This window comes from Alligator mississippiensis, chromosome 6 (assembly GCF_030867095.1).
Source record: "Alligator mississippiensis isolate rAllMis1 chromosome 6, rAllMis1, whole genome shotgun sequence".
In the NCBI taxonomy this organism is placed as follows: Eukaryota; Metazoa; Chordata; order Crocodylia; family Alligatoridae; genus Alligator; species Alligator mississippiensis.
This window is the reverse complement of record NC_081829.1, coordinates 92,550,725-92,574,392: the sequence shown is the minus strand read 5'-3', so window position 1 is coordinate 92,574,392 and position 23,668 is coordinate 92,550,725. Positions and strand designations below refer to the sequence as shown.

The following is a 23,668-nucleotide window of genomic DNA, read 5'->3' as shown; positions in this document are numbered from 1 at the left end:
TTAGAAATCGTGTCTTTGGAGCTCAAATTCACTCTATGATTGAAAGGGACAGGAGGTGCTCTAGGTGAGAAAGCAAGGGAAAGTGATCTCCGAGCTATAATTTGCTTGGCGTGTATGCCCACATGCACTGGAAGTAATAGGGTCTCATATCACAGCCGGGAAACAGAAATAGAATTTGCAGTAATCCCAGGCTCATTCCAGACCAGATCCGTCACACACACCTCTTAAAGGAAGTGAACTCGATGTTGTTGTCATTGTTGGAGTCCAGGATATTGCAACAACATGATGCATAAAAATGCTATAGAAGTACAATGACAGAAGGAGTATAATATGTGATAAATGTGATTAAATGTATACTATCAACTTGATCAAGAAGAAAGAGAAACAGATATTAGTACATGCAAAATTTAAAATGCTGCATCCGTTTTCCATTATTTTATGTACAATTTTAATAAGATGCCAGATCCTATAGAAATACATTGTCTATACTTATTATTACTACCACTAGTACTATTACTACTACTACACGATTATTTTTAGAGGACTAAAAGGCACCACATTTAATAAAACAACATTATGCATGGACATGAGCCAGTAACCAGTGGTCTTCTGACATATTTTTCTTATTTTAAATAGTCACCAGAAGTGCAAAACTTAAACAAATGCCTTCGGAAGAAAAGAGGTCATAACAGAAAGCAATGGCATTAGAAAATAAAAAAGAATTCGAAGTCCTTTTGGGATTCTAGGTGCCTTTTGGAGCTGACATATCACACAACCAAGAAAATCAACATTAGCAATAATATTTCAGAAAAATGTTTTTAAAAAAACAGGAAAAACTCCCTCACATCTCAGCCCAGATCTATCAAATGCTCAAAAAAAACTTTTCTGGGAGTCTAGATGCATATTCTAATTAAATTTAAACTGTTTAGTTGTTCGTGTCAAAGACCAGGCAATTTTATACAAGTTTTGTTTTGAGTCTTCAGCTTTATTTTGACCCAGCATTTAAGGCAAGTGAACCAGCATTAAAGAAAATGTCCTCATGACCCACTGGCACTAATAATCAAGTCTGTACAGCTCGGCTCTGCATTCCTGGCAATTTTCAGTGACGGATACTACAGACTTCCTTGTAGAATATTAGATAAGGTAACCTTTGACAGACTGAACCTGCATTTCTTACTAAGATACTCATAGAATACCAAAGGATGTTTTGTCTGGGCAAGGATTGTAAATTAAGGCCACAAAGTAAGTAAAATACAGTAAGTAACACTATAATACCATCTTGGGCTTTTTTACTGAAACTGAGACATTCTGGGCTTTTCTCCCTTGCTTTGCCATGTAATCCGATAGCTTTATTATGCAGAATTTAGCAGCTATAATGCTTCGTTCCTCTTCCTAAATGAACAATGATCATGTAAGGCACTTATGAGATGCGTCTGAAAAATTGGGAAAAAAATCTAAAGAAAATACAAAGCTAATTTTAAAAAATGTTCAGGTTTTGTAGCTTTTGTTGAAACACATCCAACAAATGTTAGGAAGCATGTCTCTTGCTATATACAATTGATGTATTTGAAAAGAGATGTATAATCAATCTACAGACAAACAAAAACAAGCTAGAGATACGATCAAGAAGAAAAATCTGTTCCAGATCTAAATATCAAATCTGCCAAAGTATGGATCTGTTGGAATCCAGACCTTGGTTTGGTCCGTGACAAAGACCATTTGAAATAAATGTGATCCAAACCTGAGCTCACCTTAAAAGAGGGCAGGGCAGTTGAATATAGGGGTTGTGTTTTAATACATTTCTTAAAAAAAAAAACCAGTGTGGTTACAATACCGGAAACAAAAAGTACAAGCAAATATAATTTATTATAAAACTCTTACCTCGCTTACTGCTTCAGATTGTTTTTTCACATTTAAATTTATTGGTGTCTCAAATACGCTTGTGAATGTGTTGTTTTTTGGGTTATGTCTATAAAACAAGGTATAACAGCATATTAGAAATGTATCAGACTGTCCACCAGAAACATATACTCTCTTTTTAGTTTCTCAAAACCACTGCACCACCTCCACCACGCAACCATCAGTTCACATACAACTTACTGTTTTATGAAATAAGTGTCAACAACTCAATTAATTTTAATGATCATCATATCAATGCTGTGTTACTAATAACGAAAGAGAATAATAGAATAAAAACCAACTGTCATCTCTTGTTTTCAGCCAAGAAATTTGACAGGAATTGATCATTAGAAAATCAAATCATCCTGAAAAATGTAACTCCAAAAATTTGCATTTTACGTATTTTTCTGGTTACTAAGTGCATTCATACCTTATTAATTCTTAACCACTGATATGGAAATCACTGCTTACAGTTACAACAGGCAACGTTCCAAAATATTTCCAATGGCACTTACAATGGTATCTTTTAAGACTTAAATAGGGGAATTTTATATATATGGCTAGATTCTGATCTCTGCCATATATGTAAATCCAGAGCAATTCTGCTGAAGTCAACGGAGTTAACCCAGTTCCATAGAACAGCTGAAGACCAGTTGGCTGCCCAGTGCTGATCTTCAATTAAAATTATGGTAATTCAAGTTTTAAGCCATTATGATTTTTTTTTTAAAGTAAGTACACTTACGCTTGACAGTAAGGCTTCTTCTGGTGGCTAACAAAGTTATTTACTGTTAGCTTCATTTTGCAGATTTCACAATGAAAACAGGCTTTGTGCCATGTCTAGGAATAGAAAAGATTAAAAGATAGTGAAAGTGTCTCATATGTCCTTATTATTCCAGCAATATTTAAACCTCAGCATTGACCCCTCTGTCCATTTCATAAATAGCCATTTACCACTGCATAAATGGCATGCATTAAATGGACACTAAATTACTATCTTTAGTAAGATAGTAAGATAATAGTAAGTAATTTAATAGTAAGATAGTAAAATAATAGTAAGTAATTTAAAAGAATTTAAAAAATAGCAAGATAAAAAAATAGTAAGATAATAGTAGGTAATTTAATAGTAAGATAAATTACTATCTTTGCAAGTTTGTAACCTCGTCATTTTTAATTATCTTCCCCAAAACACTCATAACCAAGCTTACCTTCACTCCGATAGCCACCATGAATAAAGAATGTATACGGTTAGGAGTTCAGTCTGCAACTCCAGCAGGAGCATGATCAAACCATATATTAGTAAGTAACTTTGCATATATCTATTAAACTCCAAAATGATCAAGAGAGAGTGTGTGTACTGACCTGATCTATACAGTTAATCTTCTCAGCAGGGTAAACCCCAAAGCCACATCTAGCACACGGCTGAACATTCATCTTGAAACCAACAGAGCAAAGAGTATATATCTATACACACAAAAGCTTCAAAAGATGATGACGACTTTTTGGCCTGTTTGTAACACTCCAGATAGTTCTGTAAAGCCCCTTTTCTATGATCAATTGCTCTCATTAAACTTCTGAAGCAAAGTCTCTGCTCCTTTGGTTGACCTTCTGTTTCAAAGTCAGCTGCTAGCTGGCTTTTAAAGATGCCCGTTACTAAGAGGGATTATTTTAGCAACTGTGTAAGTACATACAGAAGGGGAGGTGTTAGCAACATCTTTCTCTAAATAGAGGAGTGAAGTCACAGAAACAAATCATGTCTATGTGAATGACAGAATCTGGTCATTCAGTATTGAAGTTCGATGTTTCAGATTAGTCGTCATAACCCCAGGATGGAGATAAAGATACAGGCCACATCATCAGCAGCAGCTTATCAAAGTAGTAGCTAGTCTCCCCCATGTACAATGAATGACTTCACTGGGGGCTAATTTGTGTCTTATGTATATTCCTGTTTATAGTAGCTGGAGCCCAAGGAAGACATTGTAACTCAGAGTGAGCTGGCAGACGTTCACGTAATGGTGCAAGGGGAGCTGATCCCTGACCCAAGCAATCGCACCTCCTAACATGCCACATGTGCCAGATCAGAGACTGGATCCCAATGATGCCACTGCTAGCAGGACCCAAGGCATGGGTTTGCAACTGCTGGACAGGGGGAGTAAATCAAGTCCCCCCCACCTTCACCTGGCAGCTGCAAAACATGGCCAGGACCCTGGGAAAGGATCCCAGTCTCAGTGGACATCTAAAAAGAAAAGCATGTGCAGCTGGGCTGCGCACACAATGTTGGAAGATCCAGGTGCGCAGGGACCCTGGGATATCTAAAAACCATGTGTGCCGCCCAGCCCCTGCACGGCAAGGCAGTCAACCTGCCAGCTCCCAGGGACCCACAGCATCACCAGCTGTAAGATCTACCCCCGCAGGCACACCAGCATTATCCACTACCCTCCCCAAGGTCTGCTCAGCTTGTGAGTAAAGAAGAGACCAAGAAGATGTTGGAGGAGCTTGGGGATGCCTCTGTGAAGTGTCACAGGGTTGTTCAGGAATGGCACACATTTCTGAGGCAAGAAAAGGAGAAAGACAGGTGGGAGAAGGAAAAGAGCAAAGCCGCCAAGAGCGCACTGTGGTAACTAATTAAATAAGAAGCTGGAGGAGAATGGAGTTCACGTGGGTCAGGGGAAACTTAGAAGATGCTGGCCGCACAGAGCGGATAATACAGATGGACGTGGTAGGACAGCAACAACTCATAGACATTATGAGTAGGCATACATTGTAGGAGAGTCTGCTCTGGCAAAGGTGTCACTTGCCTTCGACCTGCTCTCTCCTTTGGCAGCCCACAGCATGCACAGCAGCCACAGGGTTTGCTAGTCCCATCCCATGGAGACCTCCTCATACTGGGACCCCACAGACCCCCTTCCCTCCTCCCTGTGAAGACCCAGCTCCTTCAGTCTCTCAAACCTCATACTAGGTTGCTCCAATGCTAATCCAGCACCCAACATTGCCAAGCAGCCAAAAAGAGGGGAAGCTGCTCGCCACAACCCTTCTCACCAACCGAGGTCTGAAGTTTTATCTCCCTTTTCCCTCCATGTTAACCCCACTCAATGACCCCGTTCTCAGTGTCCCAAATATTGTCAATGTATGGATTTGAGGCACTATTCGTTCTGGTTGCACTGTAAGGACAATAAAGTTGTGTTTCATTTAATATGGAAAATGTCTTTTTTGGGCAACAACTGAATTATTGCTGCTTGCAGAATGCATGGGTATTCAAATAGGATACCCTCACCCTGCCCGAGTATTACCAGCTACAATGCATTAAGTTAAAAAATCCTGGAAAAACGAAGAATGCAAAACGAGGCATGGACAAATTAGCCAGAGCCACAGGCTCTTGCAGTCTCACTGACCGTGCACTAAAAGCTAAAAGAATATGTTTAAAAATTAATGGAGGGACATAAAGCCTGCACAAGTGATCCTAACAACTGATCCCACAGAACCCCCGCAATGGACTGTTGCTGTCCTAAAATCCATGCAGAGCATGCAAAAGCATAGACACTATCACGTCCGTATTGTCAGTAAGTTGCCCTTTTTCATTAGGGAAAACAGGAGATTGCTCCTTAAAAACTCCTGAAAAGGCTGAAGTGCTCAATGCCTTTTTTACCTGTCTTCGCAGGCAGAGTCCACTCCCAGATTACTGTATTGGGCAGCACACTTTGGGGAGGAGGTGAGCAGCTGACAGTGGCAAAAGAACAGACTAGGGACTATTTAGAAAAGCTGGATGTGTACAAGTCCATGGGGCTGGACATGATGCACCTGAGCGTGCTGAGGGAGTTGGCCAATGTGATTGCAGAGCCACTGGCCATTATCTTGGAAAACTCATGGCAATTGATGATTGCAAAAGGGCAAATATAGTTCCCATTTTTAAGATAGGGAAGAAGGAGGATCCAGGGGATTACAGACTGGTTGGCCTCACCTCAGTCCCTGGAAAAATTATGAAGAAGGTTGTCAAGGAATCAATTTTTAAGCACTTGGAGGAGAAGAAGGTGATTAGGAACAGTCAGCATGGATTCACCAAGGGCGAGTCATGCCTGATCTGCCTTCTAGGATGAGATGACTGGCTCTCTGGGCATGGGGAGAGTAGTGGATGTGATATACCTTGACTTTAGCAAGGCTTTTGATACAGTCTCCTCTCCTACAACAGTCTCACAAATAAGCTAAGGAAGTCCGGGTTGGATGAGCGGCCTGTAAGATGGATAGAAAACTGGGTGACTCATTGGAATCAAAGGGTAGTAATCCATTGATGTCTAGTTAGCAGCCAGTATCAAGCAGAGTGCCCCAGGGGTCAGTCCTAGAGCCAGTTTTGTTCAGTACCTTCATCAACTATCTGGAAGATGGGTTGGTGTGCACCCTCAGCAAGTTCACTGATGACACCAAGCTGGGGGTGGGAATAGTAGATATGCTGCAGGGTAGTGTTAAGATTCAGAGACCTAGACAAATTGGGGGATTGGACCAAAAGAAATCTCAGGAAATTCAAAAAGGACAAGTACAAAACCCTGCACTTAGGACAGAACAATCTCATGCACCGGGGCAGGCTGGGGGTGACTGGCTGGGCAACAGCTCTGCAGAAAAAGACCTGGGGGTTACCGTGCACAATCAACGTGTGCAATTAACCCCCAAAGGCAAGGTTTCTACCACATTTTCAATGGGAGTGAACACCCCACCCCAACATCCCCAGCAGGACTCTGCCCTCACCGAACTGCCTGGCAAGTGACCCGCAGCACTCGGAGGCTGCGAGTTCCCAGCGAGTGACGGCCACAGTGAATAAAGGCAGGGCGAGGTTGGTAGGAAACCTCCACAGCTCCGAGCAAACCACACAGATCCCTGGGAAGGCATCCCCTCATTTTGTGCCTGCTGACGGGCATCCCGGAGCCCTGGTCTGGTCCCTCAGCGGCGCGTACCTCAGCACCCCTCGGTTTTGGGGAGGGGGGGGTCTAAAGCTGTGTGCTAAGGGCCTGTCTTCCCGAGGGGTGAGCCAGGGAGGGCTTCTCTCGCCCTTTGCTTCAACATTAGCCCTAGGTGCAAATGCCAGGAATGGAAATGGTGCCAGGGATGAAAAGGGTGCCTGTCTCCCTAAGGGGCGACCCAGGGAGGGCTTTTCTTACCCTTTGCTTCTACATGAGCCCTAGGCACAAATGCCAGGGATGAAAAGGGTGCCTGTCTCCCTAAGGGGCGACCCAGAGAAGGCTTTGCTTGCCCTTCACTTCAACATGAGGCCTAGGCACAAATGCCAGGGATGAAAAGGGTGCCAGGGATGGAAAGGGTGCCTGTCTCCCTAAGGGGTGACCCAGGGAGGGTTTTTCTTACCCTTTGCTCCAACATGAACCCTAGGCACAAATGCCAGGGATGGAAAGGGTGTCTGTCTCCCTAAGGGGCAACCCAGGGAGGGCTTTTCTCACCCTTTGCTTCAACATGAGGCCTAGGCATGAATGCCTCGGATGGAAAGGGTGTCTGTCTCCATAAGGGGCAGCCCAGGGAGGGCTTCTCTCGCCCTTGGCTTCAACCTAACCCCTAGGCATGAATATCAGGGATGGAAACAGTGCCTGCCTCTTGCCCTTGCTTCAACACAGACACTAGGCATGAATGCCAGGTGCCTGACCCCGGGAGGGCTTTGCTTGCTCGCCCTTTGCTTCAACATCAGCTCCAGGTGCAAGTGCCCGGGAAGGGCACGGAGCCTGCCTCCCCTCGAGGCAAGCCAGGGCGGGCTTTGCTTGCGCGGGGGCGGGACGGGACCGGACGGGGCGGGCAGCCGGGGCCAGTTTCGCTTTCTCTTTCCCTGCAGCGGGCGCGGGACGCAGGCAAGTGTCGGGCGCGGCCCCTCCGGCCCCTCTGCATCCATCCCCCCTGCCTCCCCTGCCTCCACACCCACACCCACACCCCCCGGGCCGCCCGCGCCGCTGCGCTGCTCCGCTCCGCTCTGCGCTGCTCAGGCCTTGGCAGCAGCCCTGCTCCTTATTACTTTGGGGTGGGAATTTAGGGACAAGTGTTCCCATCTTTGCAAGAGAAACCCACCCCTGGGATTCTTCCCTCATCCGAAAACGAGCTGGCGCTTTGCATGTAGCCAGGGGCGCCGCCGTGTAGAAAGGGTGGTTAGTTTTAGGGGTGAGACCCCTAAAAATCTTGGTTTAGAGAGGATACGTTTTATTACACCGACGGGGAAATTGCAAAAAAGATTAATTTTTTTTTTTTTTTTTTTTGCAGTTTCTCAGCGGGTTTAAGGCAGGGGTGGGCAAAATAAACCCCGGGGGCTGGATGTGGCCTGCCAGCCCCGCGGGGCCCCTAAACAATTTAGAAAATTAACATTAATCTGCTGCGGGCAGGCGGGCGGGCGGGCCGGCTGTCTTGCGGCCCTCGACGGCTTGGTAAAACTCAGTAAGCGGCCCAAAATAATTGCCCGCCCCTGGTTTAAGGACTGGGCTTTGGGGACACGTTTGCAGCAAAGCTTTGAGGACGTGGCATCGAGCCACGTTCTGATTAAAACTCTTATCTGTGCAGGAGCAGAAAAACGCCACGCAGCGATTTCTGAAGGGAACAGCGAGGAAACTGGGTGCTCCCTGTGCGTATACTGAACAGTTCATCTCCGCGCTTTGCCTTGTTTTCTACCTATTCTACCCATTTCTTCCTCGTTCCTACAGCCTGCCACACTTTTAGCTTCTTTCGCTCCTTGGAGTCTCAGACCAGCAGAGGCTCCCTATGCCTGACAAAGGGTGACTGCACCCAAAAGCTTGCTCAAAACTTTTCTCCAACTACTCAGCTGGTCTAATAAGAGAGATCATGTCTCCGCAAAGAACCTGTCCTGCCTGGTTTAAGGACTTGCAGGGCTCTCCAGCGCAGTGCTTGGGAGGGGACATGCCCTGTGCGTCCAATCACAAGGGACAAAGTTGGCGTTGTGTAGTTCTCCGAGGGTTGGGGAGGAAACGTGCACAGCACGGCACATCTCGGTTAGCGCTGCTCACACCGTAGTGGCGTGGAGTGAATGTGCGCCTAGTTGCCATTTAGCTGGTTGCTGCATGCTCTTCAGTTATTTTTGTTGAGCGATAACAACACCCAGGTGTTGCTTTCCTGCGTGTGCATAGATATTTCAATCTATTCCCTCCTTAGCATGGGAGTGCAATATGGGACTTCATGTCCTGCTGAAGTTCTTCCTTCTTTTACCTAAATCTGATGTAATCTGCCAATTTTGCAAATCCATGTTCTTTCCAGATTACTGAGTTATTTTAAACAAGACTAGATTTACCCCAGACCATCACATACCATTGCTTTTTCTGTTGAAGTCAAATTAAAACCTGCTGAGACTGGAAACAACTGGGAGGGCGGGGTTCCCTTACCTTACTTTTCCAATTACAGGCTGAAAGGACAGTGATATTCAGATTAATGCTCTCTGGGTCTGGTTTCCACAGTCCTGATGATGCATCAGCAATAAAAGTGTATTTGTGTATCTGTTATCAGTTGAGTTCAATAGGATGACGTGAAGTAAGGATTGCCTGCATGAGCAAGCATTTTCAGGAATGGATCTTAAGTATGTGAATGAGCAACAAGTAGTCTGCTGGCTAATACTTAAAATAGAAATAAGCTTTTAACCTAGTAAAGAGTGTGTTTTCTAGTGTGCAATGGAAACCTCTCCACTGACCTTAGGAAAGGTATTCTCAGCATACACATCTTAAAACAGGCTTTGACTCAAATATATCAATTGACATAAAAGACTGCTATGATGTCTTTGAGTAATGTGCTTTTTAATGAAAGAAAAATATGGTTTTCTGGTTTTTTTAAATAAAAATAAAACCTCAACGTTAGGAAAATATAAGATGCATAATGTGATGGGAAAAGTAAAGAAAATTAAAATTGAGTCTATCTCTATAAAAACAGTTTTCAGAATTTTTCTGTATACAGACAGTTGAGTTTGCCTGTGTACATGTGCCTCCGTGCGAGAATTTGAGGGCATTTCTTTCTGAGTTTTCTGGATGTTTTCAATTTGGGTTATAGCTACACAAATAACAAATAAGTTGGTGTCTAATTTCCAAGTGTTTCCTGCTTCTTTGCAAACATATTTGTTTTCAATCCACAGAAAACATCTTAAAAACATGCTGTCAGGCATTTTGCCATCATTTTTTTATTTTTTAAACCTAGTTGCAGTTTGTGGACAGATTTTATTGACTCGTTTTATATCCCACCCTTCCATCTAAGTCAGCAGTGCTCAAATTTTCGGTCCTGTGGGCCAGATGAGTGGGGAGGGACCACTCTGCAGCCTGGATCGGCCCTGGGATGCCCGACACCACCCTGTCCCTGCCCTGATCGCTGGGATTTGTCCCCAGGGGCCTACCCCCACCCAACTGTGCCCCAGCACACTGGGATTGAGTCCCAGGGGCCTGGTGTTGCCCCCTCTTAGCTTTCCATACCGGGCTTGGGGCCTGGAGCTGCACCCTCTTAGTCCCTTGTGTGCTGGGATGGGGCCCTGGGCCTGGTGCTACCCCACCCAGCCCTGCATGCTGGAATTGGGTGCTGGATCCAGTGCAGAGCCCAGGGCTCCCCATGGGTCCAGGAATTTGGCAGTGGTGCCACTCCTCTCCCACCACCAAATTTCCAGGCGTATGGGGAGCCCCCCGGGATGGATGACACAGGGCCAGATTTGGCCCACAGCTGGGGGTTCAGTGCCCCTGGTGTAAGTCATCTTTTAATAACTACAAAAAAATGTAACGGGGATAACTGAGTATACACAGTATCAGATTGGAAGATCCAAAAATCGTACAATATTTCACAGTGTAACTGGCTTAATAATTTTATTAGAAAATATATTTGGTTTAATGATTGGTGTTTTTTATTAGGTTTCTTTTTATAGACAGGTTCCAACAGTAATAGCAGTCCCTGAAGGACACTTACTTACATTCGAGTTCTGTTTGAATTTGTTTGTGTAGATGGCAGAAAAGCTGTATGCTGACGGGCCTCAGTTGAACATGGAGGCTGAAGAGCTGGATGATACAGTGGATGCAAGGCCAGACAGAAGTGAGAGATTGCACATCTTTGGAAAGTAAGCAATGTTTTTCTCAAGTCCATTCAATTGGCAAGCCTGCTTGAAGTGGACTGTGTCCAGTTCTTCTGTACTTTGGAGGACATCAAGTGTTGCTGGAGGCAAACATAGTAAATCTAGTAAAAAAACCTGATAAAATGTCTGGAAAGATAAATGCAAAAGTGCTACCTTTGACTAGACATACTCATCCTCTGCACCCCAGCAAAGCATTTTTCTATCTAGACAGTAATTGATTATACTGCAAGGAGAAATGCAGACTGTGCTGCATGATGTTCCTTCCCTTTACTGCCTCGATTCAAAGTGAAAATGAGAAGGAATCCTAGTTGGCTAGTTTCAGATTTTATTAATAATAACCATCCTAAGGCTTTTTTGAAAGTCAGAAGTTACCTAAGTACATTGAACTTCAGCCTGGTTCTTGCTTCTCACATGGCTCTTAAATGGGGGTAGCAACTGGGAATTGAATGCACTGTTTTCACTGCACTGAGTTTGGATATTCTGCATCATGAGAATCCCCAACAGGCTACTTAGGACATCCTACACCCATCTCCCTCCAAAAAGTTTCACCAGGGCCAAGGAGGTAGCCTGTTACCCAAGAACTTAATCTTCTTGGGAGCTGCAGAATCATTTTTACCTTAATTTTAAGGAGTGCAATCCCCACTGAAGCATCATTTTACTTACCATAACTTCATAGGAAGTAGGAAGTATCGTCTGTGTTATGTTAGACCTTTTCTTTTGGGAAAATAGCCATCTGGAACTTCTAACGGCCCTTAAAGTGAGAGAAAGACTATTTTGTGCTGAGGGTTTCTTGGTGCTAGTGTTTTTCTTAAAAAGGGCTTTTATAATTTATGTCCTCTGCACTATACAACCTTGAAGTGAATGGCCTAGCCCTGACCAAGCAAAGGGAAGGCGTTTGGCTTTTTATTTACATTGTAATTATGAAGAATGTGTTAATGCACAGAGTGTATAAGGTTTAAAACCCTTACCTAGGAGTCAGAAGAGCTAAGTATTCTTGCAGCAGAGTTGCAGAGTTGACGTTCAGCAAGTAGCTTCAAACTTTTCCTGCTGCTTTTCTTAAAGAAGTGTTTTATGAGGCTTAATTAATGGAAAGCAATGGAAAGCTGTTGTGGAGGGTGTCATAGAAATGTCAAGTATTCCCATTGGTGCACTTCTAAAAAAAATGTAAATATTCCTGTTTAAGATTATACCCACAACCTGCAGTGCTAGCAGATACAAGCAGAGGATGTGACATTCTGCCTCCAAAACCTGAGCAGCAGTTTTTAAGGACATATTTTGAAATTAATGCAACTTGTGTTTAAAAAGCAAAATTGTTCCTCTCTATGGGGAAATAGTCTCGTTCCATTATTTTGCTACTTGCAGTTTATCACTTTTAGTGGAAGACAAGAATCAATGTCTTTATGTGCTGAGAAATGCTTCAAGCAGCGTAACTGCCCAGTGTGCCAGGCATTTGTATTTTGGGAACATCTGGGGAAACGTTACCTTACCCAGAGAGCAGGGCTGTGCAGCTGAGAGCTCCTGAGCTGCATGCAGCACACGACGGGGTAAACTGTGGCCTGGGGGCTTATCAGTGGTGTGCCACCTCTTCTCCCCCCCAACCTTGCCCCATACTTAATGCCCTCCACCAGATTTGGGGGCATCTGTTGGCAACTAAAATCAGAGGCGTGGTAAAAGTGACAGGTGCAAATGAGGACGGTGGTGGTCACCCCTTGGGTTTTGAAGCCCCTCCAGCAACTAGTCCCTTGCTCCTGCCTCGTATGTACGGTGAGAGTGAGCCACTGGATTGGCAGCATGGGCAGATTTGCTCTCTCCTTCCTGTTTGGGGAATTTGACTCTGTAATTTTCTCTCTTTAAAGAGCTTCTAGTTCCAACCTGATAGTTCCAGGAAACGAAATGTTTTTTAAATATTACCCGATCTTTCTGTTTGTTTGTTTGCCACTAGATGGCAGACGACCCTCATTTTTTGCCGCGCTAAAAGGAGCAGAACATGCAGCAAAATTGATGCCGTTTTTATTTTTCTGAGCAGAAACAGGCCAGGGTGATCATAACAAGTATGAAAGGCATTTTGGAAGGAAAAGAGGGCTGCTAATTTGAAAAAAAACCCAAGCGCTCACTTTTCTTGTAAGGTGAATAGCATATCTTCTTTGTTGTTTGCTTCCTGTGATCCTGTCGTGCTGTTCAAACCTAGATCGCTTTCAAAGAAATCCATTTCTCTAAAGGATGCTGTAATAACCTCCCTTTGTGCTTTTAAGCATCACTTGTCTTTTCAGAAATGTGGCCTGGCTTACTACTTCGGGTATTTTAAACTACACGTTTTCTCTGAGCGTTCCTTCCTATACACAACACCATTATCCATCACTTCATTCAGTTGTAGGCAGTAGACAAAGATGTGAGCCACCATGATTTTTACCCTGCAAAGGCCAGAATTAAAAAGTTAGAAGTCTGATCTCCTGGAAGTCAATGGAGCTGGGTTTTTACCTGTGAAATAGTTTTTTAAAACTACCAAATGTTCCTAGAGTTCAGCAAAATAGAGTTTTCTCTCTTAACAGCTCTGGTGGTATTTCTTGTGCGCCCGGTGAAGTGAAGCATGATTCAGTAGCAGACAGGTGACAGCTGTCAGGCTTTGGAGGCCAATTTCACATCATTTCACTCTATAAAACTGTTCTTGCCCTCTGATGGATTGCTTTTACACTTTCCCTATGCCTCTTCTGTCTGTCTTATACTCTGGATTCCACTTCTCGGTTGGAAGTTTTATACAGCATTTAAATAAGTATATGTGCAAGGGCTTTTACAAGCCAAGACCAAGTGAAGCTGAAAACCTAACTCTGTACATGTCAGTACTTTTAATTCAATGCCTTTAGTTCAGAAAACTTAAATGAGTGAAGTGTCACAAAGCCCTGGTGAGCCAGGTAAGGGATATATAGAGAGTGGGGGTTTTTCCTTTGCTGAAGTGAAGCCACTTTGAGATTGAATACAGCATCAGTTTAACATGATGCAGTAAGCCTAAATGTATTTTAGTAGCATAAGATAAGAGGGGTACAATGCCTACCTGAAAGCAATGGGAAATTTTTGGAGTCAGTTTATAGCTGTCTTTAAGTTAACATTTGACCAGAACAGTAGGTTAAACAGCCTTCCTTTTGCATAGAAAAGTACCTTGATTAGTGCGCTGGGCCTTTGATTATAAAATGACTTGGGAAGTGCTGGCAGTCAAATTTCCACCACCACTTCCCATGGCAGATAGGTATTCCTTTAACATTTCCCATCTAAGTCTCGACCTGGCCTAGGTTGTGAAATCATAATCAGGTATCAGATTACAGGTAACAGAGGTACACCGTATCTATAGATACTTCTGTCATTAATAAGGAACGAAAATATAAAAGTATAACACCATGCACTTCGCATTTTAATTAATTTGAGAAGTCTCATTTTCATTTAATTTGAAAGTTTCTCTGTCAGAAATGTCAGTGGGTGTCTTGTTCTCTTTGTTAATGGTTATGACATTCCCATTTACATAAAATTAGCTTTGAAAGTTTTGCAAACTGGAATACAGATAGATGTATAAAACTTTTTCATAGTTCAGGTTTTGCACTAGGTGATAGAGCATCAGGTTTTGGTGGCCATTGACTGAAATGAAATATGAAGTAATCTAATGTAACTGTACAGCCTGTTTCAATATATCAGCACAACAAAAATCAGATCCTTTGTTAATATATGATTATTCTGCTGAGGGTCTGCCTCAAAATGTCATTACAAAATCCTTTGCTTTTTTGAGCGTGCGTGAGCAGAGGTGATGGGGGCGGGGGAGTTCAGTGCACTTGCTTGAAAACGGAGTCGTGTAACTTGTACCGGAGAGGAAGGAATAAGTTGGTAGACCCTCTTGTTCACTGGGACTTGAATCATGTTTTAGATTAATAACCAGTTTTGACACCAGCATCATAGATGCAGGAGGATTGGGAAATTGCCTTTGTGTCAATCTTACTCTTTTGTTGTTCTTTCATCCTCCTGGGAATTATTTTCCACCCACCTTTGATTATCTTTTATCTCTTTCACAACAAGAAGCTTCACAGGTGGGGTATAGAGATGATTTTTTTGTTCGTCCTTTCAGATCCATGCACATTTTTAAAGATTGCTCACTCTGTATTGTTCATGCCACTTAAATGTTGAATTTTTAAAAGGTTATGGCAATTCCTGTGTGGGCAACAGTATACACATTTCGGAGGATTTGTTATAAAGTAGTACACCAGATCTTTCCTATTCTGATTAGTCCAATTAGTCTTTTAGAGTGTTTTCATGAGACTGGAACTGTACCACTAGAGAGTGGCTCTAGCCAGCCCGAGGCGAGTATGACAATTCATCACGTCTCATCCAGGACCTGTTGTTCCCTTATAGTATGTACAGTAAATGCTCGGTTCTCTTGAAACTTTACCCTTAGCATAACAGTTTCCTTAAATCTGAGCCAATATTTCATTCATGCTTTCTGGCAGTTCCCCAGGTGGTACATACAGTAAATGCTGAGGTATCTTAGATTAATATCTTTGGTAATCAAAGCAACAGGTCAAGTATCGGGTGAGTTACTGTAACTAATAAAAAATCTGTCTCCGCACGACAGCCAGAATTAACTCAGAGATTGAGAGAAAGCTAAGCTGTCCTACACGTATCATTTATTATTTTTAGCATTTCTAAATAAGCAGCCAACAAGGAAGTGGAGAAATGTAAGCAAAAGCAATAATGAATCAGGACTACTTAAGAGTGCATACATGAAAAATAACTGAGAATTAAGAGTGCTACAAGATTTTCTTAAATTGCATATGGTAATTTAAGGGTTTTTTTAAATGTTCTTTGTTATACCGAGGCAGGGGCAAAGGCAAAAGAGAGGGTAGCAGTGTGTATTCAAAGTTGTGCTGTTTTCCACTCTCTTAAGGACGACTTTGCTACCCTCCTACACTGGGCAGTGCTACAGTCAGAGTGATGAGTGTCTGTGTTTTCTGCCTGTCAGCAAAGGTGGATCAGGCCTGCATGACCTCAGCAGCTTGCTAGGCCACAGCCAGGAAGGTTTGAATAGCCCCATAGAAAAGTCCAGCGTGACCCACTGCTGACACAGGCAAATCTTTGGGCCTGAACGCAGAGCATCCTGGTTGTCTCTCCGATACAGCTCTGAGCATGGTGGGCTCCTAGCATTACTAAAGAAGATCACACTTGTTCTTGCACACAAGGTGCAATTCTTTTCCGATGCAGAGTGGAGTGCCACTTGAAGATGAGCCAAGGTACTGTAAAGGGTTGTATCTCTCCCTCTTCTGTCTTGCTTCCTTTTTGGGAATGTCATGAACGAATACCCTAAAAGAATTCAGCTTTGTTCTTCCAACCAGCTGTTGCTCAGCTGGAATACTGCAATTGTGAAATCTGCCCTGGAAAATGTGTATTTGTGTTGCTCTGCTTTGTTTTGTTGTCTGCCGAAGTAGGAATGCTCCTTTTCATTCTGTGATGGTTGAAAAGAGGGGCTTGGTGTTGGTGTTATATAGCATAATTAGGAATTATCTATATATGTAATGCTGCCTAAGAACTAATCCAGCAAGACCTCTGTTTCCAGAATGCCTATGAGAAGTACACGAATATACAGAATTGAGCTATAAGGTGGAAAACCCTTCCAGATGGGGACTTGTGTTTTTTAACATGTAAAGCATTTAGTGACTTTTGAGTGCTATATGAATACCAAATAGCACAGAAAAGATAGAAAATGGCACGCAACCGACTGTCAGTGCAGCAAATTAAGCTTCTGTTTATAGCAGGAGTGTAAACATAGGGTTAACGGTTAATTCATTTAATGATGAATGTGACACCACTGTGTTATCCTGTAAGAACGTGAATAGAGATTTGCAGCAGACAACATGCTGTGAGCCCAAAAGAATAGGAAACTGCTGCCTGCTTTTTTAAAACTATTGCAAATTGTGGACACAATACTTGGACATAATAGACTGTGTCTGACAACGTTTGTACAGTATGTAGCGGAGTGAGCCCCACTCAGCTTCCTATACTTATCCATATATAGTGACTAAAATTGCAGACACTAAATTAACTCTGAATAACATATGAGCTGGAGTGACAGCCTTTATGTGGTTCTAGAAGGATGAGAATAAGATAGATGACTGTTTGTGTAGATGTACTAAACTGCTCCTCTCAAATCCAGGGGTCCATAGAGTATGGAAAATATGCCAAAAGCTGGGTTGTCCCTTCCATCCCACAGACCACATTGATTTCCTGCAGGGCAGGAATCCCCCCCCCTTGCAGAACAGCTTGCAAGATCAGGGTAAATCCATTTCTAGTAACAGACTTTCTCACGCACCCTACCCACTACATTCACGTTTCTCCTCTTAGCCCACCTTGGCATCCTTGTGATCCCTGTTATTTTTCAAAACTATTTGGAGAATAGAGAGTGAGTTCTGAATGCCAACAAGCAACTCTGCCTCTACTGAACCAAGTGGAGAAAGCAGTTGCACTTGAATTTCCCAATTGCCAATTCTCCTTTTTCCTTTCTAACACCAGAATGGAAAGAGCTTTTAGCAAAACTCTCTCTCTAACTTTAGCGGCTGCTCCAGTACCATATAGGGAGACAGGCCATTTCCAAGATCCAAAATATTGAGTGTTTCAGGAGGTTGAGAAAATGGCGAGTTCATATTTATACAGAAACAAGTGGTATGTCAATCCAAATCACAGAACCAGTGCAAAATGCACTCTCTGGCAGGAATGCTGCTAAGCAGCTGCGTTCAGCGCCTCGTTTTTAGGCGATCTTCAGGTACTGCTCCATCTAGAATAGGTTGAACTAATCCACTAGCAAGATGACAGGAACTGGGAACCCCCAAATCCGAAAGAAATAGCTTTAGGAATAAAAAAGGAGAGTGTGTAAATAGCAAAAGTAGAGGTACCACGTTTTGGAGCCAATTGTTTTAGAGAATAAGTGTGTTTTTAAAAACGGATTAAAATAGATTTCTGCAATGGAGGAGCAGGGGGTGCACAAACATTTTTATTTTTAAAGATGTTTGCTACTGCTTTTCTGGATCTCAGAGGTGAAACTACAATTAAGATTGTCAAGGGACTTTTAACTACTTAATTATGTGCTTATCCTGTTTTGGAATTTAAATTAGGCGCTGTGTGCATTTGGAAAAGGGCTTAGAAAAGAGCAAAAAGAATTATTCAGAATGGGAAGAACAGGCTTTATGGAAAGGGTCAGTTGAGAAGTTCAGTCCCCTGAATTTATCCAATTTGATCCTGATCTACACATGACTACATTGAGAGCAGAGGGTATTTAATTTAACTGAAAAACACATGACTAAATTTAGTAGATTAGAAGCTGAAGGTAGACCAATTCAGACTGGAAATAAGGGGGAAATGAGTAAGGGCACTTAACCACTGTAACTATTGAGGGTTATACTAGATGACCTCTGGAGGTCCCTTCCAGCCCTATTTCTCTATGATTCATTTATCTAAGGACATGAAGTCTTAAATCAAGATTACATGGCTTATTAAAGATGTACTGTAACTCAAACAAAAATGATGGGCTAGATGCAGAAATTACTGGCTTATTTTTGATGGCTGTTATGCAAGAGGTCAGACTAGGTGATCATAAATTCCTCTGGATTTAAAATCTATTTCTGCTTTGGGGAAGGAACGCACTCTGGGGACTGCAACCCTGTGCCTTACCTAGGACTTGACATGAATTAATCTTGGACAAACACTAAGAGCTTGTCTGCTCAGGATATAAATTTACAGTGTAGTAGCTACACCTCCCTAACACCCGAGGTGGGCATGCAGCGCGTACTAACATTGATTTGGTTCCTTGTAGGGTGGAGTATGCTATTTTACACTTAACTGCACTGTGTCAACATGGGGAGTTAATCTGGAGTAGCAAGCGCTCTGTAAATGTGAATCCGTACCTACTGTGTGTTATACCCTGTTGAAAGAAGCCATAAAGTCTACAGCCACCTTATGACATGAACATGTGTTATCATCCCTGTTTTATAGACAGAGAAACTGAGACCCAGAGATCTGCGCTCACTTTGCAGGAGTCATGCAGTGAGTCGGCAGTAGAAGTAAACCCCAGATCTGTGCCCAGTCCCCTGCACAAAGCTGCTATATGTATCTACAAAGCCAGAAATCATCCCATTAGAACAAAACCTGCATTTTGTTTCTGTAGACTATTTGGTGGCACTGTAGCTGGATAAAGCACAACGACAAAATGTTAATTAGACCATCCTTTATGTATAAATGATATAGCTTTCATTGTACCCAAGGAGGTGACGTGATCGAATATGCTCTAACAAATGTGTTGCAAAATACAGGGATTTTTTAAAAAAGAGATGCATCATTAACTTTTAAGAATTGTCTTTATTTCTTTGACAATGCTGCTGTATTTGCCATAGCAAGAAGGAAACTACCATATTTTCCCCAAATCCACAATGACCTTAAATTTAAGACAAGCCCCCAATAGGTAGATTCTATAAATGGAAAATTTATAAATTTATTATAATTTCTATGTATAGAATCGAACTATTGGAGAATCATTTTAAATTTGTCCCCACCACCACTTTAGTGGGGAAAGCAGTGGTGAGGGGGGCAGTGAGCTCCAGGGGTGGGGGGTAGATGTCCCCCTGCCACCTGTTCTCCCCCTACCTTGTGCCTGCCTCCCCCCAACGTCACTTTTCCCCTGCTTCCCCTTGTTCTGGGGGCTGAGCCTGCCCATACCAGAGCAAGGATAAGCGGTGGATGGGGAAGGAAAGGGGCAGTGGGGGGAAGAGAGACTTTAGGGGGGATGAGTGGGCTGGGGGGAAGGAGAGAAAGACGTGGAAGGGGATATGGGCCTGAGACCACGGGGTGGGAGGCGAGGTGGGGGGGCAAACAGCAGCTGTGACTCTGGCCCCAAGCCAGGGTCAGGTCCGCAGCATCTGCCTGCCCCCCGCCACCTTGTACTCTAATCTAAGACAAGGAGCTTTTTCTTCCCGTGTTAAACGGAGGTGTGGGGACACAGACCTCACTTTGGAATTGAATAAATATGGTAAATTGTTAATGCGACATTTCATTTTTGGACAAAATGTGACTTCTACTGTACAAGCTTTTCATCTTAAATGGTGCAATTTTCAGGCATTGGAACTTTAAATAAGTTTTGAGGCTGAACGTTGCATGTTTACAGCTCATGTCGATGGTAATAGATTTGGGTTGTAGTCTAAGGAAATGATTAACAGGGTTTACCCTCTTCACGGTTTCTGGAAGACCAATAGAGCTACATTTTTTCTTTAAATTAAGCCTTAGTTTTTACATTTTAACTTATGAGGAGGGTTTGGACGGCTTAATAAAGACAGGTCTTCTTATTGCTTAACTCCCTCGTTCAGCTTTAGCCTGAGTGAGTAGCACTTGATGCTTTTCCCCTCTAAAGATTTTTACGTAGGCTTTTTCAGTGAATTGACAGCTTCAGTGTAGTTCCAAATGCATCCTTAACAAATATCACCATAATTGGCATTAGTTGGCAGCCTCAGCCCTGATGCAGTAAATGTTTATATGTGGGTTTAGCATTGCCATCATTAGTAGCCTTGCTGATCTCAGTGGGGTAATAAAGTTTAATATGTGCATAAATGTTAGCATGACTGAGGCAGCTACTCTTGATCCCCTTCTTTCCCTCCATCCTCTTCCAGCAGCAGCCTTCAAAGTTGAGGCACGCTGGTGGAGCAGCAGGGGAGGTAGTCGGTACTAACAGTGTCTCACCTGTGTGGTTGATATAGACTTTGAACTGCGATGCTATGAGTATGTCACCTTTTACAGGCAGTATTTTTTCAGCCAAGGAAAGCAGGGTAATATAGAAAAAATACCATATTTTGTTGTACACACACACCCCTTTTATAGCTGCCAGATGCAACTATTCAGATGCCGATTCACATTCACATTGGGATTCACATTCTTTCTTCCAAAAAACAGCTGCAGGAAATTGCATGCATTATTATCAGGGAACCAGGTTTTCCATTTCCCATGGACAAACAGAGAAAACCACAGATTTTCCCCTTTGCTGGAGGAAAACGCGGATTCTCATTTTACTGGAGAAGCCCATGCATTTTGCAGTTTTGCAAGGAGCTCTCTGCAGGCTGGCAGAGTTGCATCCTGCACGGGGCTGGGAGGGAGCGGGAGGAGGGTGATCAGGCAGGGGACATCATGTGCATGTATATGTACCTGGCCCCGGGCAGCCTAGACAGCTGCTGTCGTAGGTAAGCAGGGGCGGTGGGGGAGCGCACCCCCTACCTAGCCCACAGCAGGCAGCATGGGGGGAGCCGGGCTCCGCTGCAGCAGCCACTGCCTCCTGCCAAGGCCAGAGGGCTGCAGACCTAGGTCCTTGGCCCCATTGCCCTGGCAGAGTTGTGGGGCTGCAGACCTGGGTCCTTGGCCTCATTGCCCTGGCAGAGCTAGCAGGGCAATGGTGGGGAGTGAGGGCCCTTTCATTTTAATCACAGATTTGGGGATTTTTATCAGAGAATTTGCAATTATTTATCAGGGAAAACCAGAATCCCTGGTTCCAATGTAATATGTTAGCAGCAGTTTCTGCCATGGGAAAATGAAAGTAATTCTTCGAGGAGTAGAACAATGAGTGCAGTGTGCTCCATCGCTCCTACTGAGTTACTTATTAAAAAAACACAACCGTTTTTTTCCTTCATTTTGCCTTTCAAAAGCAAGGTGCATCTCTTATTTTGGGCAATGGGGCGTTGTATGTGAGAAAACATGCTAATTTAGGATATCTGATTGTTTTGTATGGCACGGTACTCTTCTCTGAATTAATGTCCTTGGGTTCAATAACTTTGGTAAGACAGCCCTTTGTTAGAGTAAGAAATGCAGGTTAAGTTTATAGATGCCAGATGCAACTATTCAAATGCGGATACACATCCTTTTTTTCTATTCTCTTTTGAAGGAAAGGGGGGTTTTTTGTTTTATTTTAGGGAAAAGGTTCTTACCCTAATTTTTGACAGGTTTCTCATCTTTCCTTCAGACTATTTCTCTAGGATATAGCTTAGAAGTCTTCCAGGTCTGGTTATTTTATCAATGATTAATCTTTCACAGCCACTAGCAATTTCGGTAAATCACAGGCAGATAGATTTTTGTAGGCAAATTAGAAGTGTAAAACATTTACTTGAAATATTTTTATGTTCCTGTATTGTTAAAGGTTGTCTCTCAGTTATTTGCCAGTTGTGTGAGCTGCTGAAATTGCTTGCCATTTTTTTCTGTCAACCAAGTTCCCCAATTTATAAGCTAGTACTGTATGTACTTTTGTTAAACAAGATGGAAAACAATGATTAGACTTAATAAGTAGCTGCTTACATCCGAACCCTTCAGCAAAGTAATAGTACTGCAACTCCTTACAGGCTCTGAAGAATGTTGTGAATTGTACCCATTTTACAGATGAGTAGCAGAGAGGTGAAGGGAAATTGCCAGATACACACTGACCAGATCTCCCAGTTCCAAGCCTGATGGCTTTGTGTATTTGAAGATTGTAGTCAAATACCCCCTGTCTTCTCTTCTCCAAAATGAAATAATCCTGGTTTCATAGTTTCATAGTTTGTAGGGTCGGAAGGGACCTTGATAGATCATCAAGTCCAACCCCCTGCCTGGGCAGGAAAGAGCACTGGGGTCAAACTTTCAGTCTGTTCTCATAAATCATGTCTCCCAGGCCTCTAATCATTTTTGTCACTGTCACTTGTCATTTTTGCCTCTGTTGGACTATTTCTAATCTCTCCACATCTTTTTTGAAGTATGGGGCTCAAAACTGGACAAAGTGTTCCAGGTGAGACCTTACCAGTACTGAACAGAGTGGGAGAATCACTTCCCTTGATGTACTAGGGGAAACTGCATTAAGGGTCTTCTTACATGAAGGGCCAGATCCTAAATTCTTAAACCCCGGACTACATTATCAACTCCAGTATTAATACAGTACTGTAGTAATGTCTAATTCAACTCATATGATGAATACCTAGTCTTATCCAGCCTTATAAAAAATTTTGGGTAGTCGTACCATGACATGCTCCTCTAAATCCCCCAAAGTGGCCACTCTGCCCATTTGATGCAGCATTGAAGGCGAAAGGCAAGAGTGTCATCATTGTGTGTAGGCTGCTGTAAGTCTCCATGCCACCTTACCCAACTAGAAATAACAGAAACTCTGTTTTTTAATGAATCTTAAGTTCTAAAAAATCTGCAGTCATGTGTGAACAAAAAGTGCTTTATGTTTGCTGTTCAAGTACAGGTATTTTTTGAGAAATGGTTTGAAATGGGAGAGAATAGAACTTTGGTGTGCATTAATTTGGGATCTGCAAAAGTTTATAATGCCTAGCATGGAGGAAGGAGTTAAAATGAGTAGTAATGAGGAGTGGCCGATTAACTAGGTTGTAGCTGTATTGGTCTAGAGGCAAAAGACATCAGAACTTGTGGTAGAGGTGATATCTTTTATTAGACCAACTAGATTTTTGCAAAAAAAATATTTATTTGCAAGCTTTCAGGCACAAGCACCCTTCCTCAGGCATAGGAGAAAAGATTGTAAAAGTTCTCCTAAGTAGAAATGAAAGTTGATATTGCACATTTTTTGCAAAAATCTAGGTGATCTAATAAAAGATACCACCTCTTCCACGAGTTCTGATTCCTTTTGCCTCCATGGTTACAACCTGGATACCC

At 42.9% G+C, this 23,668-nt stretch overlaps 2 protein-coding genes across 3 annotated transcripts in view; one reads left to right on the top strand and one right to left on the bottom strand.

Moving 5' to 3' along the window:
• Positions 1-3,555, bottom strand: part of NRAP (nebulin related anchoring protein) — a 62,521-nt gene extending 58,966 nt beyond the window's left edge. The window contains exons 1-3 of the mRNA XM_019485950.2: positions 3,259-3,555; positions 2,642-2,736; positions 1,882-1,969 (exon numbers count right to left, since the gene is read on the bottom strand). Coding sequence (XP_019341495.2) covers positions 1,882-1,969; positions 2,642-2,736; positions 3,259-3,330 — 255 coding nt within the window. The 5' untranslated portion in view covers positions 3,331-3,555. The remainder of the gene's footprint in view (positions 1-1,881; positions 1,970-2,641; positions 2,737-3,258) is intronic.
• Positions 3,556-7,708: 4,153 nt separating this feature from the next.
• CASP7 (caspase 7) overlaps positions 7,709-23,668 on the top strand; it is a 32,231-nt gene continuing 16,271 nt past the window's right edge. The window contains exons 1-3 of one of the 2 annotated variants that reach the window (XM_014594660.3): positions 7,709-7,736; positions 8,434-8,494; positions 10,851-10,963. In XM_014594660.3, the coding sequence (XP_014450146.1) occupies positions 10,851-10,963 (113 nt within the window). In that variant the 5' untranslated portion in view covers positions 7,709-7,736; positions 8,434-8,494. Of the gene's footprint in view, positions 7,737-8,433; positions 8,495-10,850; positions 10,964-16,000; positions 16,243-23,668 lie in introns of those variants that run through there. The other variant, XM_019485968.2, reaches the window with a different exon arrangement.